We start from the raw sequence: 25,006 nt of genomic DNA, 5'->3' as shown, positions 1-25,006 counted from the left end.
GGACAATCTGTTGCCCCCAGATGGGTCCAGCCATCCTGAGGGACCCCATAAGATGAGGGAGCCCTTACAGCTTTCCAAGGTGGGTTCACAGTCCTGTTTTTGCTCTCCTTTTTTAATGCCTTGCATAAACTATTTCACATTCCCAGGAGAAGCACAGTAGTATCAGACGTATATTAAAAATAGGGCAGGTTGAAAGACTGCAAAAACTGGCTGGATGCTCTAGCACTCAGCACCTAAGCCCTTTGGAAAATGCTAGAATGTGGAAGGAGTGGTGGAGACGAGTGAGGCTGGTAGTGGAAACCTCAGTTTTGTAACCGTGTGAGTGCAGGGCTGGGCTGAGGCGGAACTGAAGTTCACCTCATACATGTCTACAAAAAAGAGATTAAATGTTGCCTAAAATAAGTTCACTCCAGCAGACATTTTCCGTATACATGATGTGCCATGGATTTATAAGGATGTTGAGAATTTAGGTGAAAATTAGTATATTTTAATAGTTCATTAATTTTCAACATAGTTTTTGTTCATTCCTTAGTTTGTTACTGTTACGACAGTAAATACCTTTTGAGGTAACCTGGAATTATTGTTATTAGTATATCTATATATATTGTTTTGATCTCAAAATAACTAAAGATTTGCCTAAAGAGCTCAGAAACTCTAAATATGTATGTGGGAAGAAGGTTCCTTTTAATTGTTATTAATTTAGTAGATCAGCCAAGTAGATTTACCAAAAACTCTGTGAAACAGGATTACAGAATTTATCTTGATTACCACATCTGAGGCATTTAAGGCAAGAAAGCAAGCTCTGAACCCCCAAGTCTGTCTTGCCAGTTGTCCCCTGTGTCTCTCAGGCTGGTTTCAGCCGTCTCAGCCCCTCAAAGTCATATCTAGGCTTAGGATTTCCTAAGGATGGATGAGCTGTCACTCGAAGCCCTGGAATCAGTAGGCTGCAGATGATACTTCAGATATTCTCAAGTAAACATTTTCTCCCTTGTTTTTTTTAGCCATCAGTCATTGTGCATTTGTTATGTATACTGTGCTGCACTACTATTTGGTTTGGCATTTTTTAAAGTAAAGTACTTGAAGGTACTCAGTAATATACCATACTACAAATTAACAGGTTTGTTTGTTTGCTATATTTCCTTTTTGAATAATGCCATATATAATAATGTAGACCATTGTAATATATCCTCATTCTTCAGCAGCAGCTCAAACAGATACCATTTTAATTAAAATATGAGCATAAATTAGAATTTAAATTAGCGAAGTTCTGTACATGAGTAATGTTTTTCAGACAAAAAGACATGTTCATGCTGATTGAAGAATTATGAGTTTTGAAGTCATTAAGTGTTACATTTCTAATTCCTGAAAACATCTGCAAGAAGCAGCTTGTATCATAGGGAAGGAAAAATTAAGGTTAGTGAAAGGAAATTTATTGCTGAATTAAATCACCCATTGCTTAACAATTCCATGTTAGCTAGAAAACCAACTAGGGATATACTTTTTTCAATTTTTTTTTTTCAAAGAAATCTTTACTTGCTGAAAGGAAATTTCAGTGTTTTCAAGGGTTTTATGTTGCAATTTCACACTTGGAAAATTTAAGAGATTTTGAAATGTAAGTTTTGAAATCCTGTTGTATAGGAACTGCATTTTGAATATAATTTTTAAGTTCTTAATAGAAAATTAAAATAAAGCAGCAAATTTGGCTGTTGGCACTTCATTTCACGTTTTTGAAAGAAGGGGAGAGGAGAAAACAGGAGAAAACTTCCATTTAATTTTGAGAATTGTAGAATAGAAAATAAGCTTTTCAATTTTTTTTTTTTTTTTTTTTTTTTTTAATTCTAGTCTACTAATGGCAATTTTTTCTCTATTTTGGTGTTCGGAGATTATATTGAAAGATTTTCTCATTTGGCCTGACATAGCATCTGATGGGTGGTGGAGGGGAAAGATTTCCCGATTCCTGTAGACTGCTTTTGGCATAAGAACAGCTCTGGTTACAAAATACCTCATGAGCATCTGTGACCAGCGAACCTGTGAACTTTTTTCTGAATAGCAGTTTCCAGTGTTTGTGAAATATATGTAACTGGGGACAGAATCTGTTTTGCATGATGTAGTATTGAGAACATCCTTGGAAATGCTGAGTTTCTTCTGCTTACTTATTGTGCAGATGTGTGTTGGCTGATCCCATCCATCCTAGCTACGCAAGTGGTTTTCTGGGCAGAGGGATTTCAGAAAGAAAAACCAACTATTGAACTACTTGGATGAAGAAAACTTAAGCTGAATACTTTGTTACTTTGCTGTTTAATCTGCAAAAGAAACGAAAATAGGGCAGTGTGAGTTTGAGCACTAAGTGCACGTGAATTCATGCACATCTAGACTAAAGATGTCGTTCTCTGACTGCATTAGTGAAAACAGTGTGCTTTGGAGACATGTTATTCTTTTCAGCTGGCAAAAATAACCCCATTCCTTCATGAACTATAGCCAGGATTCTGTTCTACGTGCTGCTAAGTTTCCCGTGATCATCGTGTGCTCTTTTGTACCTCAGATTCTGAAGTTTAAATGAAAATACTCAATGTTCCTGATATGATCACGGCAAAATTAGCTGTTCATTTTGCTTAATAACTTTCCATTCCATGTTTACTTGAACAATACTTCCAGTGAAGCTGCCTTTTGGCAAGTACCTTTGCTTTGTAAACTCTGGCAATGCCAACAGCAATTCACTTTGCAGAAGTTTACCATATAAACACCAGAAAATTATTACCTAGCAAGTGACTTGCTCATTTAGAGTACTTTATTCTTGGAAACAGGAATGATACTTTAATCCTCTCCTTTCCCCTTTTTGGACTTGCAGCTTTTTGGCAGTTGGCTTGGCACCATCCAGCACCCAGCACAGTATGTCACCACCAGTCACAGAATTAACAAGTGTGTTTTCAGTAAATAGTGGTAGTAATTGCGTGTATCTTTGCTGTGCGACTGATAATAAAGGTTTGGGCTCTTTATGACACGTTGGCAAAGCAAGCTCATTCCTTGTAGTATCTTGTTATTAAAGATGGGATTTAAATGTTTTCATGCTGTCCCAGAACTGAGAACACATTAATTAAAAAGTTAAGGGAACTAGAAGAAATATAAAAATATATATAGATATATATTTAGCCTTTAGAAGTGTTGCAAATGACATTGCACCTATTGTCACGAGAATATGCTTGTATAAGCTGATTTCTTTAAAAAGAAAACCTTGTGAATACTGTGGTAGTAATAAGCAACAGTGGTAGGAAAATGAAGAAGTTTATTTTTAATTTTGTACATGGTGTCTTTAGAGTGCTTGCAAGTCAAGTATTTGGAGGGAATGTCATTTTATAAAAAGCTTTTTAAAAAGAGGAACAGTATCCAGCCTTGTCAAGTTAAACTGAAGCTCATTATGCTGTTTTATTATATAATCTGGAGAGGTGATATAATTGAGATATTCATGAAGTTTTATGAGCCTTAGAGTTAATACCAGATTACATGGTTACTTCTATGTAATCATAATGTTCTTTTCTCATAAGTGAAGCCTTTGCTTTTTATGATGTATTTTTTTTTCTATTGTGAAGCAATTTATTTCATTGTTACTATTTGGTAATATGGAAGGAGCTGAGGGGGAAGGTCAGAATGGATGTCAGTGAGAGGGGGCTATGGGGCAAGAAGCTTCTTCTAGGAAAGGTGTTCTTCATCTCTCTGAGCCTTGGAAATCAGCTACATATGCTGGGAACTGTGTGCCTTCAAAACTAGTGAGTCCTTTCTGTGCAGACTAAGAGAGCTGGTTTTCATCATAATACAGCCTGTGCTGCCAAACGTCATCTTGTATTTTTCCTTCTTTGCTTTTGTCATAGAAGTGTTTGAGGGAAGGAAAAATTCATAACTACCTGCGTATGGTGCTGCAATGCTAAACTTTATTTACCATGCAAGTTGTAACCCATGTCCTCTCCAGTCAAAACAAGAAGAACAGACGTCAGACAAATGCATGTAGGAGCAGTTTTCTCTGAGGCTATGTACAAGCATTAAAATTAATCACCTCAGCTGAGACTGCTCTTTATAGTTGCTTGCTTTCCAGTGTCCAAGTTTAAAGAAAACTGGTTACTCCAGCCAAGCCCAGTTACCTCTTCTAATTTTTTTGTTTCCTTTCCAAGTTCATTGCTCCTCTGAAAGCCATTTCTGCACTGTAAGTTTGCTTACCACTTTCTTCAGTCTGAGGATTTCACATCCTTTGGCTCAACATTTCCACTTTGAAACAACCCATTTGGTTGGCCTTCTGTAAGGTTGGGGGGGAGGGGGTTGTGTTTTTTAATTGTTTTTAATTTGTTTTAATTGTTTTTTAAACGAAGTCCAGATTCATATTTTTGTTTCCTCACATGTGTAGTTTATATGTGTTTTCAGTGTTATTAGGATGTAGTTAACTCGTGGTTATCTATGCCCCAAAATAACAAACACCAGTTTCCATGCAAGATGGGAACTAACCATCAGTGCAGATAGACAATGCAAAATATTGCAGCCAGTCAAAGACATGGTCTAGAAAAGGTAGCAGTACACATAATCATACATGGCAAACATGCAAACAACTTATCTCACTACACATAAAAATGACCTGAATAAATTTTAGTATTGATTTAATTAAATAGGTTGATTTTTAAATTTATTTTATTTTTCCCCTGCAGCCATTTCTTTCTTTATATCTACTGGTCTATAGAAGAGCAATAACATCAGTATAAAATAATTTCTTGCATTTAAAGAAGTAGGTGACTATTGTGATAGTTACAGGTTTGACCTTTTTTATTTCTACACTAGATGCCTGAATACTCATTGTGATAAAATGTAGTGACACATGAAATTAATATTTTAGGTACTTTTTAAACAAATGTCTCTTACAAGGCTGCCTTTGCCTTCAAGGGATTGGATTTAGTTCACCAATATGTTCCTTTCTAGTTATGCATTCCTTTGTGAGGAAGAAAAAAAAAGGAAACCTAGAAGAATATTCTTCAGTTTAAAAAACTACTTAGTATGTGGGCAAATAAAGGAATAGTGCCAAAATTCTTAAAGGATATATAGTATTTCTTTAGAAAAGAGACAAGTAATTGAGTATTGATTATCCTTCCAGAAGATAAGATATGAATGCAACTGGAAAATGATATAGAGCAAATCTCTTAAATCAGAATGGTAAGCGTGCATATGGATTTTTTCATGATGGTACCTGAGAGAAGGGAAAGCTGATCTATTCCAGAAAAAGGCATCAAATATTTTAGTTTATTTACTTCATTTTGTGACAACAGTTCTTTATTAAAAGACGTCCAGAAGTGTTGCTTTTGGGAAATAATTTTCATAATGCAAGTATCAATGGCATTGAGAACTTAGGTATCTAAGACCTGTCTTTTTATACTTCTGGTCAAGTATGAAAATACCTCGTGTAAAATATTTTGGTCTGACATCTCAATCAAATGTTAAGCTAATTCAGACCATTAAGACTTCAAAAAAGTGTTCTTTTTTTTAATTTGGAAGGGTTTTTTTTTAGTTTATATTTAAATTCTTTCCCTCATGACTCCTGTTGCCAAGACCATCGTTCTATAGGAAGGACAACTTGTGTTGGCTGGATGTTTATGAGGAGATTTTGGTTGTTTTGGGTTTAGCAGCTGCCTGTGTTCTGTAGTGTGATGATAGAGAAGAGAGGAGCTGTCAGTTTTAAAGATGATTGAGGAACCTTGAGTGAAATCCAGTCCCTGCCTAAGGACATTCTTTTGTGTAAAATGTTACACAGAATTACTTGAATTCATTATCTGCAAGTTTGGATGCTGCTGTGACAGTGTAGTTTAGGTGGTTTGAAGAAGCTGGTTATCTAAAACATTAACTGATGTAAGCAGATAAAGAATGGATTTAAAACTCCTGGGTCTATGTACAATGTCCATGGCCTATGTGCATTCTTTATGCTTAGTTATTTCACACTGCTCAAGAATTGAGGCTCCTTACAAGAACCTCTGTTTGCCCCAACAGATCCTATTCCTGATCCAGGAATTCCTTCCTACCTGGACAGCTGAGTTAATTTTTTTTTTCCCTACGAATGTTATTTTGATCTCACAAAGTGGTGTTTATTGTTTGTTTTTTGATGCTGCTTTTGTTATTGTTTTGTGGTTTGTTTATGTTTTTGTGGTTTTGGTGGGGTTTTTTTTGTTTGAGATGTTTCTCTTTGTTTGTTTTGCATTTTTTTTCTTTTTTGGCCTGCTTACATGCCTTGGATCAAAAATATGTCATCAGTTTCAAATGCCCCTCCATCTGTCTATGGTGTTTGCCCCCTGTGGCACCTCTAGAATGCCTTGCAATTGGGTGCAATTGGTGGCACTGGATACAACCTATATATATATAGGTTATATATATATATATATATATATATATATATATATATATATATATATATATATATATATATATATATATATATATATATATATGTATGTATAGCATCGGGTCACTCAGCACTGCTGAGGCTCTTGTTGTCCATTCCATCCAGGCAGACTGCACAGTGCTGAGAGTCAGGCATTGTCCCTCTCCTCCTGCCTCCTCTGGCACAACAAAGGAAATAAGGGAAACTTAGGATGGCACAGTTTTCCCAGGACATTCGAGTTTGGTTGTGTTTTGGTTTTTTTTTTTTTCCTTCTCCCAGACCATTGAATTTCTGCATCCCCAAAGTACATTTGGTTATCCCTCTCCACATCAAATGGAATTTGGGTGCTTGTTTATTCTGACTTTATTCTGTGATAATATCATACATTTTGAGGCCTACCAAAGGACTAAGTTCTGTTGCACAACCAGGCATTTGTTGCTCTGGAGAAACAGCTCTGTAGTAGGGGGTAAGTGTTACATAGAAACTTACTCATGACTCTTCATAAGATATTTTAAGAAGTTACAGAGCAAACAATCAACTTCTGGATTATGTCAGCACTTATTGACCTTCTGCTGTATTGATGAAGGCTTTTTGTTGCAGCAAAGGGGCTTTTTATTTCCTGCAAAAGCATAAAATGCCTGTGGCACAGCTGCCCTATGAGCATCAAAACACAGAAATAATATTAATTTCAGACTTTTTTTTTTGTTTTTATTACTTTATATATTACATTTTGTACTTGTATGTTAGTTTCTCCATGTGTCTTAATTGTTTCCAATGAATACTTAAAGTTCATCTCACTCTACAGTATTTCACTATCTCCTTTAATGTTTATCTTCCTAGCCTTCTTGTTTAGTTCTAAGTCGCAGAACTATTCTTAAATCACGTGTCATGGGTGGTTGTCCTCTATTGCACTGCAATATTCTAAAGACTATGGACCATATAAATATTTTTAAATAAATCCTGTAAAACCAACCTTATTTCATATTTAAAAGTTTTAATAATACTATTTATAACATGATTTCCCTTCTTAATTGTTAGTCCATTTTCCTAGCTTTAAAGTATACACAGCTACGAGAAATATGATGCTGGTATGATAGTGCTAAACCAGTTTTTAGTCTAATTTAATTATTTTATGTAATGTCATGGAAATGCAGAATTTTGTAGTAAATATACCAAAATATTTGTAGACACTGAATCTTAAATAGAAGGAAATCAGCAATGGGAAGAATGAATTAAGGAAAAAGTTCATGAGTATTATTAAATTGCAAATTAAGAAACTTTACTTAATCCATATAATATTGTGTGTATATAATAAGCTCTCCTTTTCCGCCACATGTGTTGAATTTTTTTGAGGTGTTGCTTTCCTGAAGTAAGTTTTACACCAAATATGCACAAGTCTTTGTTAGCAGCCACGTTGGGTAGTACTTCTTGATGACTTACTCTGTGTTTAAATGTGTGGCTTCATATACAATACAAAGACTATTGTGGCTTTTCAATCAAACATTATTGTGGTTATCCAATCTAAAATGCCTAGACCCTAATAAAAAAACCTCTTTCACTCTACTGTGATGAAAGGAAAACCATTTCACAGCATGACGGAGTAAATCTTTGTTGATAATTGACCTAGGAATTGCTTACTAGTGACTCTGGCCCAGCTGTGTTATGTGGCCAGTTGTGGGTGCACAGATGGCCAGGACAGACGCGTGCCGCGTGACCATGGCCGGCATCGCGCAGCTGCCATCCCTTCAGTGACATGGGTGCGGGCAATCCTTTGCCCTGCTTACCAAACGTGTGCAAGCACATGTGGCAGAGGTGAGGATAAAGGGCACAGAGCTGTTATATAATTACTGTGCATGTTGAGCTGCTGCTTGATTAGAGGAAAGCAGTTTTTCTGCCATGGCTGTTACGCCAGTGGGCTCATTTTAAGGGAACGCATCATCAACGTGTTGGCTTTAACCTGCAAAGATTTGATTTAAGTCCTGACTGTGTGTCACAGGCAAAAAGATGTGTATTCATTTCCAAGTTCTGAGAAGGCATTTTTCCACATGATAAAGGCGTTGTGCACATGTGTTTGATTAGCTGCTATTGCTTTAGGGTACGTGGCTACGCATATTTTGCAAACTGGGGTTAGCACGCCTGAATAGTGTAGATTCTTGTTCACCATTTTCCTGCTTTATGGCTACGGATCGTAAGTATAAAAGCTTCACTTGCATGAAGCTATGCTATTGTTTTCTCCCTTTGAATAATAATCATACAGGAGTAAATGTGGGACACAACAGAGGGCAGGCAGTGGAAGCTTGCCAGCTGCCATATGGTGCAAATATTGGTGATGGCATGCTGTAGTGTAAACTCAAGACCTGCAGTAGTTTATGCATTTATGCAGTGTGACCTTACACTACTGTCAAAATGTATAATCATCACATCATTTTACAGAAAGAATTATGAAGTATCAGGTTTGTTATACATTGAGAATATTTGGACAGCCTAGTACTCAAATGTTCTAATATGTCCATGTGGAGCAGTAGATTAATAGATGAAGAGGAGGTCACGGCAGAGATTGTATATTCTCAGGAGCCATTTTAAAGTCAAGATTAAATCTGCTGAATTTAAAGAAACTGGGAGTTGATATTATCCAGCAAGCACGTTGAATTATTTTGTTTGTGGAGCTTTTTGGTTTTTTTTTTGAGATGAAGCATCAAAATGTGTCCTATATAAATATCTTTACATGCTCTGTATTCACGACACAGTGTGTTGTATGCATGAAAATAAGAGGGGGGATAAAAGTCATATAATTAAATATATTGTGTAAGTTATGTGCTTAATCCACCAGTGTAACATGTAGAGGTTTACCCACATTTACAGACAGAAATTCGAGAACAGTATTGAGCAGTTACATATATGCACAAAAACATTGGAGTGGTAGTGGGCTAGACTGTGATAGTCTGAGCATCTATGGTATTTTTCATAGTAGTTTATATTATTCTGATCTATATTAAACTTGGCTCTGAAGTATGAATGAGCAGAAGAGTAAGCCTTAGTCTTTCAAGCAACATTAATTTGTCTAAATATCACCAGCTTAATTTTTAGTTTAAGCAATGTAATTTACTGCATCATGGAGTTCAGTAAGTAATTGACCATATTACTTTCTTCAGTTACCACATTACCAGTTTTGGGCGGGGTAATGAATCTTTACTTAGTGCCAAGTATTGCTTTCTGTGAAATTATTGTTCGTGATGTTGTCATGCTACACATACACATTTAGAGCTGTTTTTATCAGCCCTTTCAGAACTTTGGAAATGGATAAACAAATGCAGCTGGGCCCCTGAAGGGAGGCTGCATCTCCTTTCCTGTGAGATTTTAACCATGTCATGCTGTTCCATCATACCAGCAATCAGCACCCCATGGCTCCCATCTAAATATCCTAACTGATTTGTAATCTGCCAACAGATTTGATTTGTGTCTGCCATCATCAGTTGAAGCAAATGCCTATGAAGCCACAGTGGCTGGCATAATTTTGACTCGTGATTTTTGTCCTTCACTTAGTTGGTGTTAATTGCTTCTGTGTTTGAAAGGCTGACCTTCCTGAACTACCACCACCTGAAAGCTCTGGTGCTTGGCAGAGTTCTGTCATTTGGCATGAATCTGAGGTGGACAGTCTAAGGCTTGCTGCTTTTTCTAGTGGACTAGGAGCTTAAAAGGAAGGAGTTGGAGTCTACTTACTTGATAATTGTCATCTCTCTCATTTTCTTTAGACATTGTCCATGACCCTGGCTCAGTTTAGGTGATTATTAATTGTCAGTGATATTCTCAATGTGCTTTGAACAAATGTCTGATGAACAGAGAGTGGAGTGCTCTGCCTCTTGCTTAGCAGTGACTTGTTCTTCAGGCAGCTGGAGTAGGACAGTTCTGCTTGTCTCAGTATTGACATCTTAGCATATTGTTTTTAAACAATTTATATGTTTAAAAACCTGCAAAATGCATCTCAGTTATTCTAAAATGTTCTTCTCATCTTTGCTTCCATAGTACCAGGATACGAATATGCAAGGCGTAGTGTATGAATTAAACAGCTACATAGAGCAGCGCCTGGATACAGGAGGAGATAACCAACTGCTTCTGTATGAACTGAGCAGCATCATTAAAATAGGTAAGATGGAGAATCTGATGTCTCTGAGCTGTTACTCAGCATCCGTGCACAGCACATTTCTTACGTGGTTTAATTAATAAAGACAGATATTGAGGGATAACAGTGTTCCCATTGGATGTTCTCTCAGTGTGAACTTACTTCACCTTCTGTCCCTCAGTGAATCCCTAGCTGCACTTAAGTGCATTTCATCTTTGGAGAGAGTTGCATATCCAATTGTGATATTAGAGTTTCATGTTAAATGAACCAAAGAATCAACTATTCTGCTTATGATGGTTTTGCAATTTCAATAGTGAAAATAACAAAAAGCTATCAGTAATATCCCTGCATACTTAAATGCCTTTAGAAACAATTGACATGTCACTGGAAGGAAGCATATATTTTGTGTGATCACAAATTAAACTTGGTTGTTTGACTAATATTTTCTATCTGATGTAAGTACCTTTTGTGGGAAGAGAATACTACATGTGATCAAAAATTAAAAGTTAAAAACAAACAAAACACTCAATAACAATATAAGTGTAATTTGGCTTCTTTTTAGCCAGAGTGGATGTACTCAGGCTTCAGTAGGAAGTGTCACAGTAGATTTGTCAGCTCTTTAGAAAGGTTTTACTCTCCCAGCTACTTAATAGTTTTTTAATTATGAATAATAGTTCTATTTTATATATATGATGTTTTAAAATATCCTTTTCTCTGCTGATTTTGCTTAAGCTGTTATTTAGATATTGATGTCCAACTCACAGCAAATCAAATTTGTTATTACACAGCAAGTGAGATTTGACAGTAGAGTGCTTATGTTTTACAATTATGTTTTCTTTCTTTTGTAAAGCAGACAGGAGGGTTTTTTGTATATTATTTCCTTTACAGTACTCATTTGCCTTGTAGGTCAATATACTTAGGTACTACAGCTGAAGGATTTAAAATCTGATTTCAAATTGCTGTCCTCGACTCTTACCCGTGCTGTGCAGTTGACAACAAGCAAGTAACTACACAGTGGAAGTTTTTCCTTTTGTCAAAGCAATTAAGAAAGCCATTCGATTTGATTGCACATAAGTAAAAACTTTTCCCTTGAAATGTACTTAAAGGATTCTTGAGTTCCAATAAGTACCAGATATGTCTTTTTACTGGCTAGAATGTTTATTAACTTTTGGAAAGACAGACACATCGTCCAAACCTGTTGTGTAAAGCAGGGGTAAAATAATTTTTTGCTATATTCTGTTCTGATTTTGAGGGTAAGTTATGATGGTTGGTTGACTCTAAACTTTTGGAAGTTTAAGGAACTTGATTTTGCCCTGTTCCATACCACAATCTGAATCTGGCAGAAATCTAGAAAAGTATAAACTTTCTGGTGAGTGTCAGTATTTTTAATATGGGCTAGGTGCAGAAAATAGAAACAGTTAGTTTGGAAACACATTTTTGTAGAAGTATTTGTAACTCCTCCTTTTCCCATGATTTTCTCTCTTAAGCAAAGGACAAATATAGCTTAATATTTACAACTGGCATTTATTTTGCTCATAGAAATTGTAATGGTATCTGATGGATTATATTGTAAATACACTTTTTAATGTTACTTCTATTGTATTAATTAATTTGCATTTATTAACATTAGGCCTTGGAGTATAGATGTATAAAGAAGTTGTTTCTAATTATTGGAATTCACTGCATTCTAAAAGATAAAGAAAGCAAGAACTCTGTGGTACCTCCAACTTTGTAGACTCTTGTAAGTTTTAGGGGACACAGCAAAAGACCTTAGCCTTTAGAATAGTGGATGTTTGTCCTAAGTGGAATTGAATCTGTGGTCTCACCTCAGAGATGTTGTATAAGTTCGATTTATCCCCGTGAATACAATTATTTCTTTTGTTATTCCTTTGGCAGCTACAAAAGCTGATGGATTTGCACTGTATTTCCTGGGAGAATGCAATAATGTAAGTATACTGGATTAAAATGCTGCTTTTCTGTACATTCACAAGTATGTTTTTTAATATAATAATGATGACAATGGAAAAAATATTTTCTGCTTTTAGATCCTCGGTATTTTTGTGTTTTGATTTGTTTTTTTTAAGATTTGGCAATAATGCTATCGTTTCTCTGACTCTGGAAGCTAAATTTGTGATATAGCCCTATTATTGTCTTAAAGAAGCAGAAAACCTAACTTGGGTTTACTGTCTGCATAGCCTTTTCTTTGCATCTAGTTATCTCCCTGATTTTTTAAAATGTTAATTGTCAGCTGCAACTTGATAGTGATGTAATGTAAATTTCAGACGTAGATTCTAGTTGGTGTAAGCTAAATGATACATTTAAAATTTATTAATTCAATTAGTTTCTGAGGCCTATATGCCTATAAGAAATGGAAATGAGGTTTTGCATTTTTTGTGATATGATTGTTTCATATCATAAAGAGAATCCACTTTATTATTAAAAAGTCATTTTTTCTCAATGGCTTCTGTTAAGCATATAAATAACATACATTTTTAAATAACTCTTTGGCCAAGAGGTATAGTTGAAGAAACATGTTGTTCATCCTTTATGAATGCAGTCTTTGGTTCTCATTAGTAGATGACAGCATTCATTGTCATGGGTGGGGGGCGATGCAGACAGTCCCTGCAAAGCTCCCTCCTGCTGCCAGAGGCAGCAAGTTCAGCCTCCATCCCAAATGCACAGAGCTGGCCAGCTTTGGTGGCAGACACGGCCTGCCAGCTGAGCATGCTCATCTCTAAATGCTGTGTAAAAGATTACTATGGTGAGGTTTTTCCTATTAGATTAGTGTGGCAAAATATGGGATTACTCACAGCCTTCTGATACCTTGAGGGCCTGGGTACTATATGACCTTCTGATCTTTTTTTTTTTTTTTTTTTAAAATAAAACATATTAGGCAGTTGAATCTATTTGCTTCCCAGTATTCCAATACAACTCTTTCCTGAGAAAAGCTCCAACCACTAAAAACACACATTGACTTTATTAACCACTGCTATGTAGCTGCATCACCCAAAATGGAATGTTCTTCATGTAGTTATTATAGGGACTGATCCCAAGTCCTTTGAAGTTAGTGTGAGATTTTCCATTCACTTTAGTGGGCTTTGGGCCAAACTCATGTTTGTAGTCTTGTAACTAAATGGTAATGCATTAGCCTACTTCTTACAAGAAATTGTCATTGGAAATTAATTTGGATAGCTCTTGTCTCTTGAATATTTAATTTAGAGAATGTATCCAAGTGAAATTAGCCATTGCCCAGCAAACACTGGCAATGTGGTTTTATTTATTTTTATTAAATGTCTTTAAAATGGGAACAAAATGATTCTGTATAGCAAAAGCAGGAGTGAGCTAATTCTTTAAGCTGAAATGAAAAAATAAATTAGAACCCTTTGATTAGCCTGGACTAAGTATTTGCTGAATATCTATGGCCGTGTGTTAAAGAATAGTATTTGCTTTTTGGTCGCTTTGTATTTTGGTGCTAGATTTGTGATTTGAGTTTTGCCAATTTGACAAAACCCTTCCCCCACCCCCTCCAATTTAGCATTGGGCTTTTTGTTTATTAGCTTGGAAAATAGCTGCTTGTTATCCAGCTAGGAGAGTGTATGTGTGTACATCTTTTTGAGAATTACGTTTTGGGAGGGAAGTGTGTAAGAATGGAGGAATCCTATTAACAAGTAGATAACTACTTTCAAATGGTTTTCTAATTTTTAGTGATGTGTGTTCTGTCTATATTCTGTAAGGGAAGTTACAACCAAACCTGAAGCAGAGGAATTAACTCTACATCATTTCAGTTCCTGCTTTAAATGTGTCCTGGTATAGTTTTGCTTGTTTAAATGAATCCAGATTTGAGAATTTTGACTTGTGTTAATCTCATCAAAGGAACATTTTTGAAATATGAGATAGCCTTGACTACCTTTAGCCTGAATTACATAGTGAGTTTCTAATTAGGATATAAGATAATTTCCTTCTACAAAAATGCTTAATTTTTGCAAAATGAAAACCAGTAAATGATCACTACATACTTTGTGCTATTATTTCTTAATATTGAGAAAATTGCCATATTATTGCAAATTGCTTTTTTCATAGACTAGTAAGATTGCAGAGTAAATCATTCTTTGGTGCCATATTTAATATAGGCAGAGTTTTTCTTACATGAAAATTATATTAGAACTGAAAGAAAAATTACCTAATTTGAGAAAAGCTCTAGATTAGCTAGTCCCTTTCTTTTTCCAAAACATAGATGATACACTGGACTTTAAAGGAGGACATTGCTTTAGAAAAAATTCTTTTGGAGAGTTTAACGGCACAAAAGCAAGTTTATAAAAATATCTGTCCACATAAAACGTTTCTTTATGGCCTTATTTTCTTTCTCTCAATTGAAGTTTACATGCTATATTAGAGCTGGAAAGCAGCATAAGGACTAAGTAACTTCTGGCTGAGACAGTTGAGGTTGAATGCCTTCAGGATGTTTACTTGAGTGAATTTGCTTGAAATAGAAGATGCCACATGAATTGCAGATTCCAGTGCATTTCTTTATGCGAGTATTACTCAGACTTGGTGCCAGAATGGTGCCTGTGTGGACAGTTCAGTGTTTTAGCATCCTTCTGGGTGTTCAAATTGCTTGGAAGCACTACCACTCAGTGCAGCCCTTTCTGAGAGTGCTCTGATGGTGATTGTGCTTTGCAAGTGATGGCTCTCTAGCAGGTGAGCCCCCCTTGCGTGCCCAGCTCCTTCCTTCCCCATGAAGTTGCCCAGTGTATCAGAATCTGATTCTGCCTACACTGTGTGTATATGGTAGAATTAACTGCAAAGTACTCGTGCTAAAAACAACAGACCTTCCTCATCAGCATCATGAGCTGAACAGACCTGTGCCCACGCTGCCTCTGGTTTTTGAACTTTCTTCTTATCTAAGGAATTATCTTTGTCCCTGGGTTAGCATAGTTATGCAAATAAAATTATTTTTTCTTAAGGTACATAGCAGCCATTTTACAAATACTATATACTGGAGAGCAGAAACCCTTCCAAATCAAACAGGAATGTTTCACAACTCTCCAGGAAAGGACTTGACTTTATTTCAATTTTCATTTCTTATGGGGGTGAATATACAGTTAATAATTCTCCTGTTATGACCTTAATTAAGTATCATCTTCAAACATGACTTAAAGGATTTACTAAAATCCTCATATTGGATACTGTGTATAAATCAATTGCCTAAGTATCATGCTAGCTGGGCATGGATTTAAGCCCATAAGCTGACATCTTTACAAGGCAATATTTCTAAAATACTTATCACAGTTACAGGGTTCCTAATGTATTCCTTTATTAATCAATTCTTCAGATACTTCTTGTTTATAGCTCTTACTTGTATGAGTAATTTGCCTCATGATTATACCGTGATTCCTGTGTAAAGATGTATGACTTCGAATTTACAGGCATACAGTTAAAGAAGCTTTTACTTGGTCTTATGTTACTTAGCTCCTGAGACTGCAAATTGTGTTGACAAACACATAATCCTTGCTTCAGACAGAAGTTTCCAATAGTTTTATTGTAAGAAATAATTATGTGAGGCCACAAATATGTGCCCATACTCTGTGCTTCGGGGTAAATTTTATTAAGCCGTTCTTAAATTTCTGGTCATGCAAAAGTTGTTGCAGCTTGATGTGTATGCAGTGCCACCTAGTGAGTTTATGGGGTGGGTGATTTGAATTATTAAGAAGCCGGGAAAAAATCATGTACTGCTTGTTAATTGTCTCCAGTTTTTGAATGCATAGATATCTTCTCTGAAATCTGAGTCTTTTAAACATGTTTCCAGGTGAAATCCTTCTAGTTGCAAGTCAATTCGGGAAACTTTGGTTTTTATCCTTGAATCAATTCTAAGACCATGGTTTTTTTTAATAGGTCAGGCGGAAGAAATCTGTTACTTTCTTATTTGACAGTGAATAGTGATACTCAACAGAGGGCAAAAAGCTCTTGTTTAGTTACAGTGTTTGAGTTTATATTTAAGTCAATAAATTATCAAGCTGAAAGAAATAAGCGTCAAAATGTATTTTAGGGAAATTTTGGTCTTGTTTAATTTACTATTCAGGTAAATGGACTTGTGGAATGTGTCCATGATGAATATAATATCATAAAATATCCTTAGTTGTAAGGGACCCATCAGGATCATTGAAGTCCAGTTCCTGGCCTGCACAGGACAGCCCAAGAATTGCCCTGTGCCTCTGATCATTGTCCAAACACTTCTTGAACTCTGTCAGGTTTGATGCTGTGACTACTTCCCTGGGGAGCTGTTCCAGTGCCCAACCATCCTCTGGATAAAGAACCTTTTTCTAACATCCAGCCTAAATCCTAAACCTCCCCTGACACAGCTTCAGGCCATTCCCTCGGGTCCTGTCACTGGTCACCACAGAGCAGAGATCAGTGCCTGCCCCTCCTCTTCCCCTCACAAGGAAGTTGGAACTGCAGTGAGGGCTCCCCTCAGTCTCCTCTTCAAGCTGAACAGACCCAGTGACCTCAGCTGTTCATCCTATGGCTTCCCCTCAAGGCCCTTCATCATCCTTGTCCTCCTTTGGATTCCCACTTAGAGCTTTAAATCTCTTTTACATTGTGGCACCCAAAGCTGTCCCCAGCACTTGGGGTGAGGCTGCCTCAGCTCAGAGCAGAGCAGGACAATCCCCTCCCCTGCCCGGCTGTGATGCTGTGCCTGATGTCCCCCAGAACAGGGCTGGCCCTCCTGGCTCCCAGGGCACTGCTGACTCAGGTTCAACTTGCCATTCACCTGGACCCCCAGGTTCCTTTGCTCAGCACTGCTCTTCAGCATCCCATTCCCCAGCGTGTGCATACATAAATATATACTATAGGTAGAATGCAGAAATTGCTAGAAAATTAGAGCCCAGTTGTTTGTGTTTCCTCTATCAGAATGGGAGGTTGTTTTGCATTAATCTGCAAAGATGTATCCAGGTATCTGGTTTCACTTAATATATTCACTAATGACAGGTGAAGAAAGAATATCAGACGGCAGATACGTCTGTAGGAACAGATTAGATTTCAAAATGGGCTTTGGAAAATGATCAGAAGAAACCAGACAATGATTCAGCTAGGAAAAGTGCTCAGCTTTCCACATATTGCCTCTCACTGTATAGGGCAATTGATGACTCTGAGAAAGAGTCTAAAATTTTCAGTGAATTTTAAGATTAAAATGAGTGAAATAATCATTGCTGTATCAAAAAAAATACACTTATGTATGTAGCACAAAAAGAACTCTAGCCGGACTGTAAAGTATTTTTCCTATTTCTCTCTCCACTGCTAAAGCCACAGATGGAATAATGGCTCATTTAAACACTCTTCTTTAAGAAATAATAGAATTGGAGGAGCTGAAGTGAGTTCAGGAGAGAGCAGAGAGAATGGTCAGGAAACAAAAGAAGTGGTTTTGCTTAGTCTAACGAAAAAGTTGAGGGGTGAAGATATGCCTAGGTTAGGCAGAGAGGAAGGGAATCACCTCCAATACCTGTGGTGTGTAGGGCAAGCAGCAGTGTGCTTGACTTGGCATTGGGAAAACTTCCTCAGTCATGGCTGTAATGAGGCATGACAGTCTGTTGCTTGTGTATGCTCAGGGATCCTCATTCCTAGGGGAGTGTTTGGGACCTGTTCGGCCAAATTTCAGAAAAATGCTGAGCTGACCATGCCTCAAAAATGGAAGGGATGATAGAGTTTTTTTTGTGTCAATGAACTGCTATAATTCTCATGGTGTTTTTCTTGTGTAAATCAACTGGAAAGTTTCCAGGAGTTAAATGCAGTTAAAAATTGATACTATTGAGAAGGGTGAACAAATAACCCCCCCACCAAAAACAAAAAAAACCCAACTGCTGGAATAGAATCATAGAATCTTTTAAGTTGGAGAAAACTCTGAGATCATTGAGTCCAACTATATAGCTTAACATCACCAAGATGAAACAGTGAATTTTGCAACATTTGTCTATGTTCACCACTGTTTAAAAATTTGTTCTACGGTTAGTGTAAGTGCATCATCTTCATTTCACAAGTATTCAACATTTGTGCACCCTATGTGGCTTAAAATTGAAATCTCCTGTCTAGTACACTGTGGTGTATTGGAAGGGAAACAAGTTTTTAGAAACAATGGTGGTAGTTGCTGGTGGTTTTTTTCTTCTTTTATCCCTGTGTGCTTCATATAGTCAGACTGCTGCACTTGTGTTTAAATCCAGAACATAATTGCCTAGAGCTCTTAGCATGGTAGTATTGGGTTACTACTTCAGCTAAGCCAGTTAACAAATCCAAGGGGTTTGGCTGTGAATAATTTCCAAATTAATTATGTTAGTTTTTCTTGGTCATCTTTGCCTATTATAATGAGTTTTATTCTTGCTAAAAATCCAGGCCTTAGGGCACAGCCTTTGTTAATATCTGCAGATAATGTTATCATTCGGTTGTATGGTCTTACATTTAAGTTGTCCTTTACCAAGAATAAAAATCTGTTGCTGCTACTGAACAGAAACAGATGTGAGCAGCAGAAGCCATTAAACTCACTTAATATCAGCTTGATCAATTTCCATTTTCTCTTTAATTTTTTCTTTCCCCCAAGCATCAAATCACATAGCAATGCTTTAGTATGAAGCCTTTCATTTAATGTCAGTTGAATATTAAATGATTTCCCATGAAGCATTTTCAGGACCAGTTTTATCAGCAGATTGCACTGTGCAAGAAACTAGATCAAGATCCAGTCACCCGTAATACAAAAATTGTTAGTGGAATGCATGTCACATGTGTACTTTAACCTTCATTTTAATCATTAAACCTGGTTTTTATCCAGACTGCTTTTCTGCAAGGAAATTTTAGAAAAATTGTTTTATGACCGTCATTTGCTTAGTTATAAGTAGTTGTATGAAAAGAAGAAATAACAGTTTGTGAAATGATGATGGTGGATACATGTATGCAGTTTAAATCTAATCCTGGCAAGCTTTATGGAGTTGGTTGAATGGTTTCTAGTTTTTGTGAGGTGGGATTTGGTGTTGTGCTGGATTCCAACAACCTGCATACCAACAGTGACTAGAAAAATAGCACCAGTTATACCTCTGGTTGTCCTTTTCGTCAGAAGAGCCAAAGATGGAAATAATTGAAAACTGCAGGTACTTTCTTAGTGCTGTAACTTTCTTAGTGCTGTAACAATATCTGTCGAGAGCTGTGAATGCTATTTTGTTATGAAACTTGCTGCTACTACTCATGTTTTCTTTTATTGGGATGTTAATCTGCTGTCTCTCTCAAGCATTAGATTTTCACTAGAAAAACCAACAATGGGACAAAGTTACGCCAGCATGACAAGATGAACATGAATAATTCTTCATGGGCATGCTCTTAGCTGTTAGAAATGAGGAGTGAAGAAGGCTTTTTCAGCCGCAGTAAGAGATTCAAGATAAATTACTAATAATTTTACTAGACTGAGTGCATAGTACCAAGGAAAGAGCACCAAAAACCATGGTATAATGGTTTATTGAGGATATACTGATCTTGTTATGTGTCTGAAAGCCAAGCTGGTGGGTTTATCTGTGAATTGAGGATGCTGTCATCTTGATATCCCTCAAGAAACAGTTACTGTACATCATTCTGCATTCCTGTAGACTGGCAGGCTTGTTAATACATTAGTATTTTAAAAAGATATTAGAGACTACAGTATGTTGCCTGTACCTAGAGTGCCTAAGAAACATGGGTCATAGAATAGAATTGTAGAATCTTTTAAGTTGGAAAAACTCTGAAATAATGAGTCCAACTATATAGTTTAACACCACCAAGATGACAGAGTGACTTTTCTAATATTTGTCTATGTTCACCACTGTTTAAAAATTTAAGGTCTTAATTTATTTTGGACTTTCTGTTTTGCTTCAGTTTGTTTTTTTTTTTTTAAGAACCTCTTGATCTGTGTTCATGATAGGTCATTAGTGGATTCCAAACCACAGTGTTACATCCATCAAAATTAATAGTTTTTTTTGTGGTGGATTATATCAAAGTGAATTAGGTGATCAAAATTATTCCTCCCATCCTAGTTTAAAGATTTTAGGCCCAACCAGAACAATCTGTCATGTCACAGATGGAAGCAAAGAAAGCTCCTCATGTACTCTAGGGTTTCAACAAGGTACAGGAAGTTCTTGATGTCAAACTTTAGTGTTCCTCTGTCTACTACATCTAAAGAACAAAGTTCATTACCATATGGAACTTATTGGAAGATGATTGTTAATGGGGTGGTTGGGACTGATGTAGGAAAGGAGGTTCCTTTGTCTGGAAGGAAGATATACAGATCAAAACTGGGAATGGCAGTACTGTGGACTGCCAAGTGGCAGAATGCCTGAATCTGGAAGCTTCCAAAGGATTCTCTCCCCAAGCCAATGTTAGTCCTTTTGGTACTGAATCTCCCATTTTGGTTGCCTTCTCTCTCATCAGCAGTAGACATCCCTAATGCTCCTTCTACACTAGTTATCTTTTATTACTTGACTTTTGCCTGGATAGAGACAGTGACATTACGCTATCAGTAAAGAGCTATTTGTATTTATCCCTTTCTGATACTAAGAGGCTCCCTGCAAGTGATAATAGTAGCAAAAGAGTCTGTGAGCAGTGCACAAGCATCCTGATGTCTCCTCAGCCTTTTCCTTTTACTGCATTGTGAGTTATTATCAGTATAGTATTTGGTACATCAGGGGTCCTAACCTTCTCATATTTCCTTTTTTATTGACTATATATTGGTTAACTTGTGGATGAAGATGCACTGGTTTCTTATTTGTAATCATGGTTTATTATCATTACCAGAAATACAAACTGTCTTTTTTGAAGTAAAATATTCAGACCAACTGAGAAAATGCAAGTTAATTTGAAATTAATTACTTAATCTATTAATTTCATCACATACTTGTGAGGCTGTATGCAATATATCTGATGTCTGTATGGACACTTGTAGTTACCATTTGACCTAGTGAAAGATTATTGGAATGTACACTTGCAAATTAAAAGAATGCTGGAGTCATTCATAGTTAGAAGAAAGTAGATGAGCCCTAAATTTTGTCATTACTGCAGTACATTTCATGAGTATTTTCTTAAGCAAAATAAAAAAATAAATGTGAGCTGGATAGGTGATATGAAAAACCTGGTTTTTGACAGTGATAATTGTAGAGATTCCCATAAAGCTGTGTCTGTGGGGTGCCTCAGATTGTTTCAGCAACATGCCACAGTAGAGCAGAGCACAGTTTACTTTGTTTTGTTTGGCTGATCCTGCCATTGATGGCATGTATTTGAGACATTTCTACATAATTAATTGGCAATAAACATTTAAATTCATTCAGACTTAAATTCATCAAATATGGAATGTACGAACACTCAGCATAATTTATTAGGTGTATGCATAAAGTCAGTGTGGAATGGTAGAAGCATATGGTTTAATTTCAGCTTTTATATGGTTGTGAGAAAAATTGCCATTCTTTTTAATTGTGCTGCATAGTCAGGATAAGATTATCAATTGTTCTGCACAGTCATTTCTACCTCCTCCTCAGTCAGGAATAGTGGGAAATTTAGAACTTACTGGGTAGTTAGAATAGTTTTCTGATCACTGTGACCCCTTAGCCACGAGTTTTCAATTTTCCATAGAAGCTGGATGGGATTGCTTCTGCAAAATTCTTTTTTGGAGCAGCTGGAAGTAAAATAATGTTCACAAACTTTTTCCAGCATAGGGAAACTTATACACAGCAGTACTTACTGATGTTAGCAACAGAGGGGTTTACCAGACAAAATGATACACAAGGACAGAGCAAAGACTGTGCTGGTGAAAGCAGCCTTTGCAGGCAAAACTTCATAGTGTCAACATGGGTTTTTGGCCATTGAAGATTGAGTGAAGATGTTTTCTGAAGAAAAACATGTATGTGTGCGAGAATTGAGTTCTTTGTTTTCTGGTGCAAGTGGCTGTTTGGTTTGCTTCCCTTTTTTCCTTGGTTTGAGAAGCTCTTTCTGAGAGGAGAAACATTTGTGTATTGTTTTGTGTTTAGTGCTGGGCATGACTCAGGAGATGGGTGTGGAAAACCACATTTTATACACACAATGTAAACAGCATGGTTACTTTGCTAATTGTAATGCATTGCTACCTTGGCAAAAAGAATCAAACATGTCTTAATCTATATAAGAAGAATGGTGTCAATAGAAGTGTTATGCTTTGGCATCTTTGGCAAAATCAGCTTTGGTCTCCGATGTCCTGTTGATTTTGTATCATTCCACTACTTGGACTGCATCAGTCAGACTTGAAGCATTGCTTTGCATCTCAACGTTTTGCAGTACTTTGCAACAGAAATCTCCTTTTCAGTTTTGAACACATTCTATTGTTACAGTTCCTATTGCAAGCAGGATTCCTATTAAAATAGTAAATCTTAAGTATATAGGATAGCAAATCAGACTTTACAGATATGCATTTTAGTATTTCTATGTCCTTTCTATTTTACTACCTTTTTTATTTTTTGAAAACTATTTTATACCAGAACACTGATTTGAATAAATAAAGATCTCTGATTTCTTCAGTTTTATTAGAATAATGTTTTTTTGTTTTTTTGGTTTTTTTTTGTTTTTTTTTAGATCATGGTGTGCTTTTCTTGGCTATATTATGTAAAATGTTCTTTTTCATTCTATTTAAGTGCATGTAAAAACATAAACTGGCGCTTATGAAGGCAAGCAACTGTGAAACTAAGTTTTCATTTAAAAATTAAGTGTATCTTTATTAGATTATAAGCAAGTAAGAAGAAATGGAGCTTTTTATTCTGGTAGATTAAGTAGGGTTGTTCTGAGAGATTCAATGTATTGATTTAATAGTTTTTTTATTGTATGTTGCTTTTTTAAAAAAATTACATTCTTGTAATTCATATGGGAAATAAACATTCTGACTTTTTAAGTGTATCTTACTTCTAGTGGCCAAACTTCAAAGAAGCTGTGAGCGTGAATGGGTTTGAAGAATAAGGTTCAGGTTTAGGATAAGAATAAACAGAAAATTCCTTGACTTCATGTGCTTGTACTGTAATGCAAGACATCAAAACAGAGTAAAAATCTGAAGATTCAGCAGGGCTAGTCCATGGAAGAAACATCTTTCCTTCCAACTGAAAAAATACTTATCAGTGCTAAAATAGTTTGAGGCAGCTCTATTTTTTAATTATTTTTAAGACATTTTAATTTTCATCTGTACCACATATTAGCAAATGAATTACTGGATGGAAAACTAACTTTATTGTCTTGCTGAATTTTTTGGGACTTCCTGCTTAAGAACAAAATACTCAGCTACTGGTTTTTGTTTAGAGTCTTGAGTGTTTTTCTCCTGAGCTTACTAAATATCCTAATGATTGGACCACTGATTCTCCTTGGATAGACTTCAGTCTTAATTTGGCTATGAATTTCGTATTATTTATTGACCATTTTTTTTCCCCTCAGCATAGAGTTTCAACTTTCTCCTTCCAAAATGCTGGTAATACATTGCAGCTAAGGTATTTTCATCACTGCAAGAGTACCTTCATATGGTGCATTATATTTGCATCTCTTTAGTTTCTGAACATTTCAGTGTGAAGATATTTGGAATTGTTTAGTACTAATGTTTTATAACATACCCTGCATATTTGTAAAGAAAGGAGAATTATGACAGGATACACCTCATATCATCACTTCGTTTTCTACAGCTGATAGTAAATGCTGAATTTTCACATGCAAATTTTGTCTGTAATAATCCATGCTAGAAAATAGCTCCTGTCTCAGTGCAGCCCTAATGAAACCAAATTCTGAGAATAAAATTAATCAGCAGCACAACCTGTGGCCATTCTTAAGAGTAATGTTAGTAATATATTGTGGTGTGGCATTGTCATCTGTCTCTGGTATTATATAACAAGAAATTTAAATATTATCTCTACTTTTTGTGTCTTTTCTATTGAAATAAATGAGTGCATCCTAGATTTAAAAAAAAGCTTTTCTTACAAGGTAATGTTTTCTTGTGTGAGTCTGTGTATGCTGCGTATTGTGTGTTCAAAGTAAATACAATCCTACCCTGATATAAATAATAACTGACTTTAGTCATCAACTGTTCTCCACAGGAGTTGTCCAGAAGTTACCTGGATGACTTTAGAGTGGGATTTTCTAAGATTTCAGAAGAATTACATGGAGTTTATTCATATTTTCCTCTATATTCTACATAGGTTGTGCAGTAACTGTTAAAGTAATCATGCTTTCTAATTACTTTTTCTTTATTTCTTTCTTTCTCTTTTTTTTTTTCCTTCTAACTAGAGTCTGTGTGTATTTACACCACCAGGAGCTAAAGAAGGACACCCACGACTCATTCCTGCAGGGCCCATTGCACATGGCACTACAGTATCTGCTTATGTAGCCAGATCCAGAAAAACGTTGTTAGTAGAAGATATTCTGGGGGTAAAAAGCTTTCTGTTTTTCATTAGATGATTACAGCATCTTAGAATGTTGTTAGA

General features: G+C 36.1%; 1 protein-coding gene across 2 annotated transcripts in view; it reads left to right on the top strand.

Annotated features, from left to right (window-relative positions):
- The window catches only part of PDE10A (phosphodiesterase 10A), a 171,945-nt gene that overhangs the window by 102,767 nt on the left and 44,172 nt on the right, over positions 1 to 25,006 (top strand). For both annotated transcript variants that reach the window (XM_014875864.2, XM_088161417.1), the window contains exons 4-6: positions 10,427 to 10,547; positions 12,420 to 12,469; positions 24,810 to 24,950. In XM_014875864.2, coding sequence (XP_014731350.2) covers positions 10,427 to 10,547; positions 12,420 to 12,469; positions 24,810 to 24,950 — 312 coding nt within the window. The remainder of the gene's footprint in view (positions 1 to 10,426; positions 10,548 to 12,419; positions 12,470 to 24,809; positions 24,951 to 25,006) is intronic.

Source organism: Sturnus vulgaris, chromosome 3 (genome assembly GCF_052056855.1).
Source record: "Sturnus vulgaris isolate bStuVul1 chromosome 3, bStuVul1.hap1, whole genome shotgun sequence".
Taxonomy (NCBI): domain Eukaryota; kingdom Metazoa; phylum Chordata; class Aves; order Passeriformes; family Sturnidae; genus Sturnus; species Sturnus vulgaris.
This window is presented reverse-complemented; position numbering and strand designations above follow the sequence as displayed.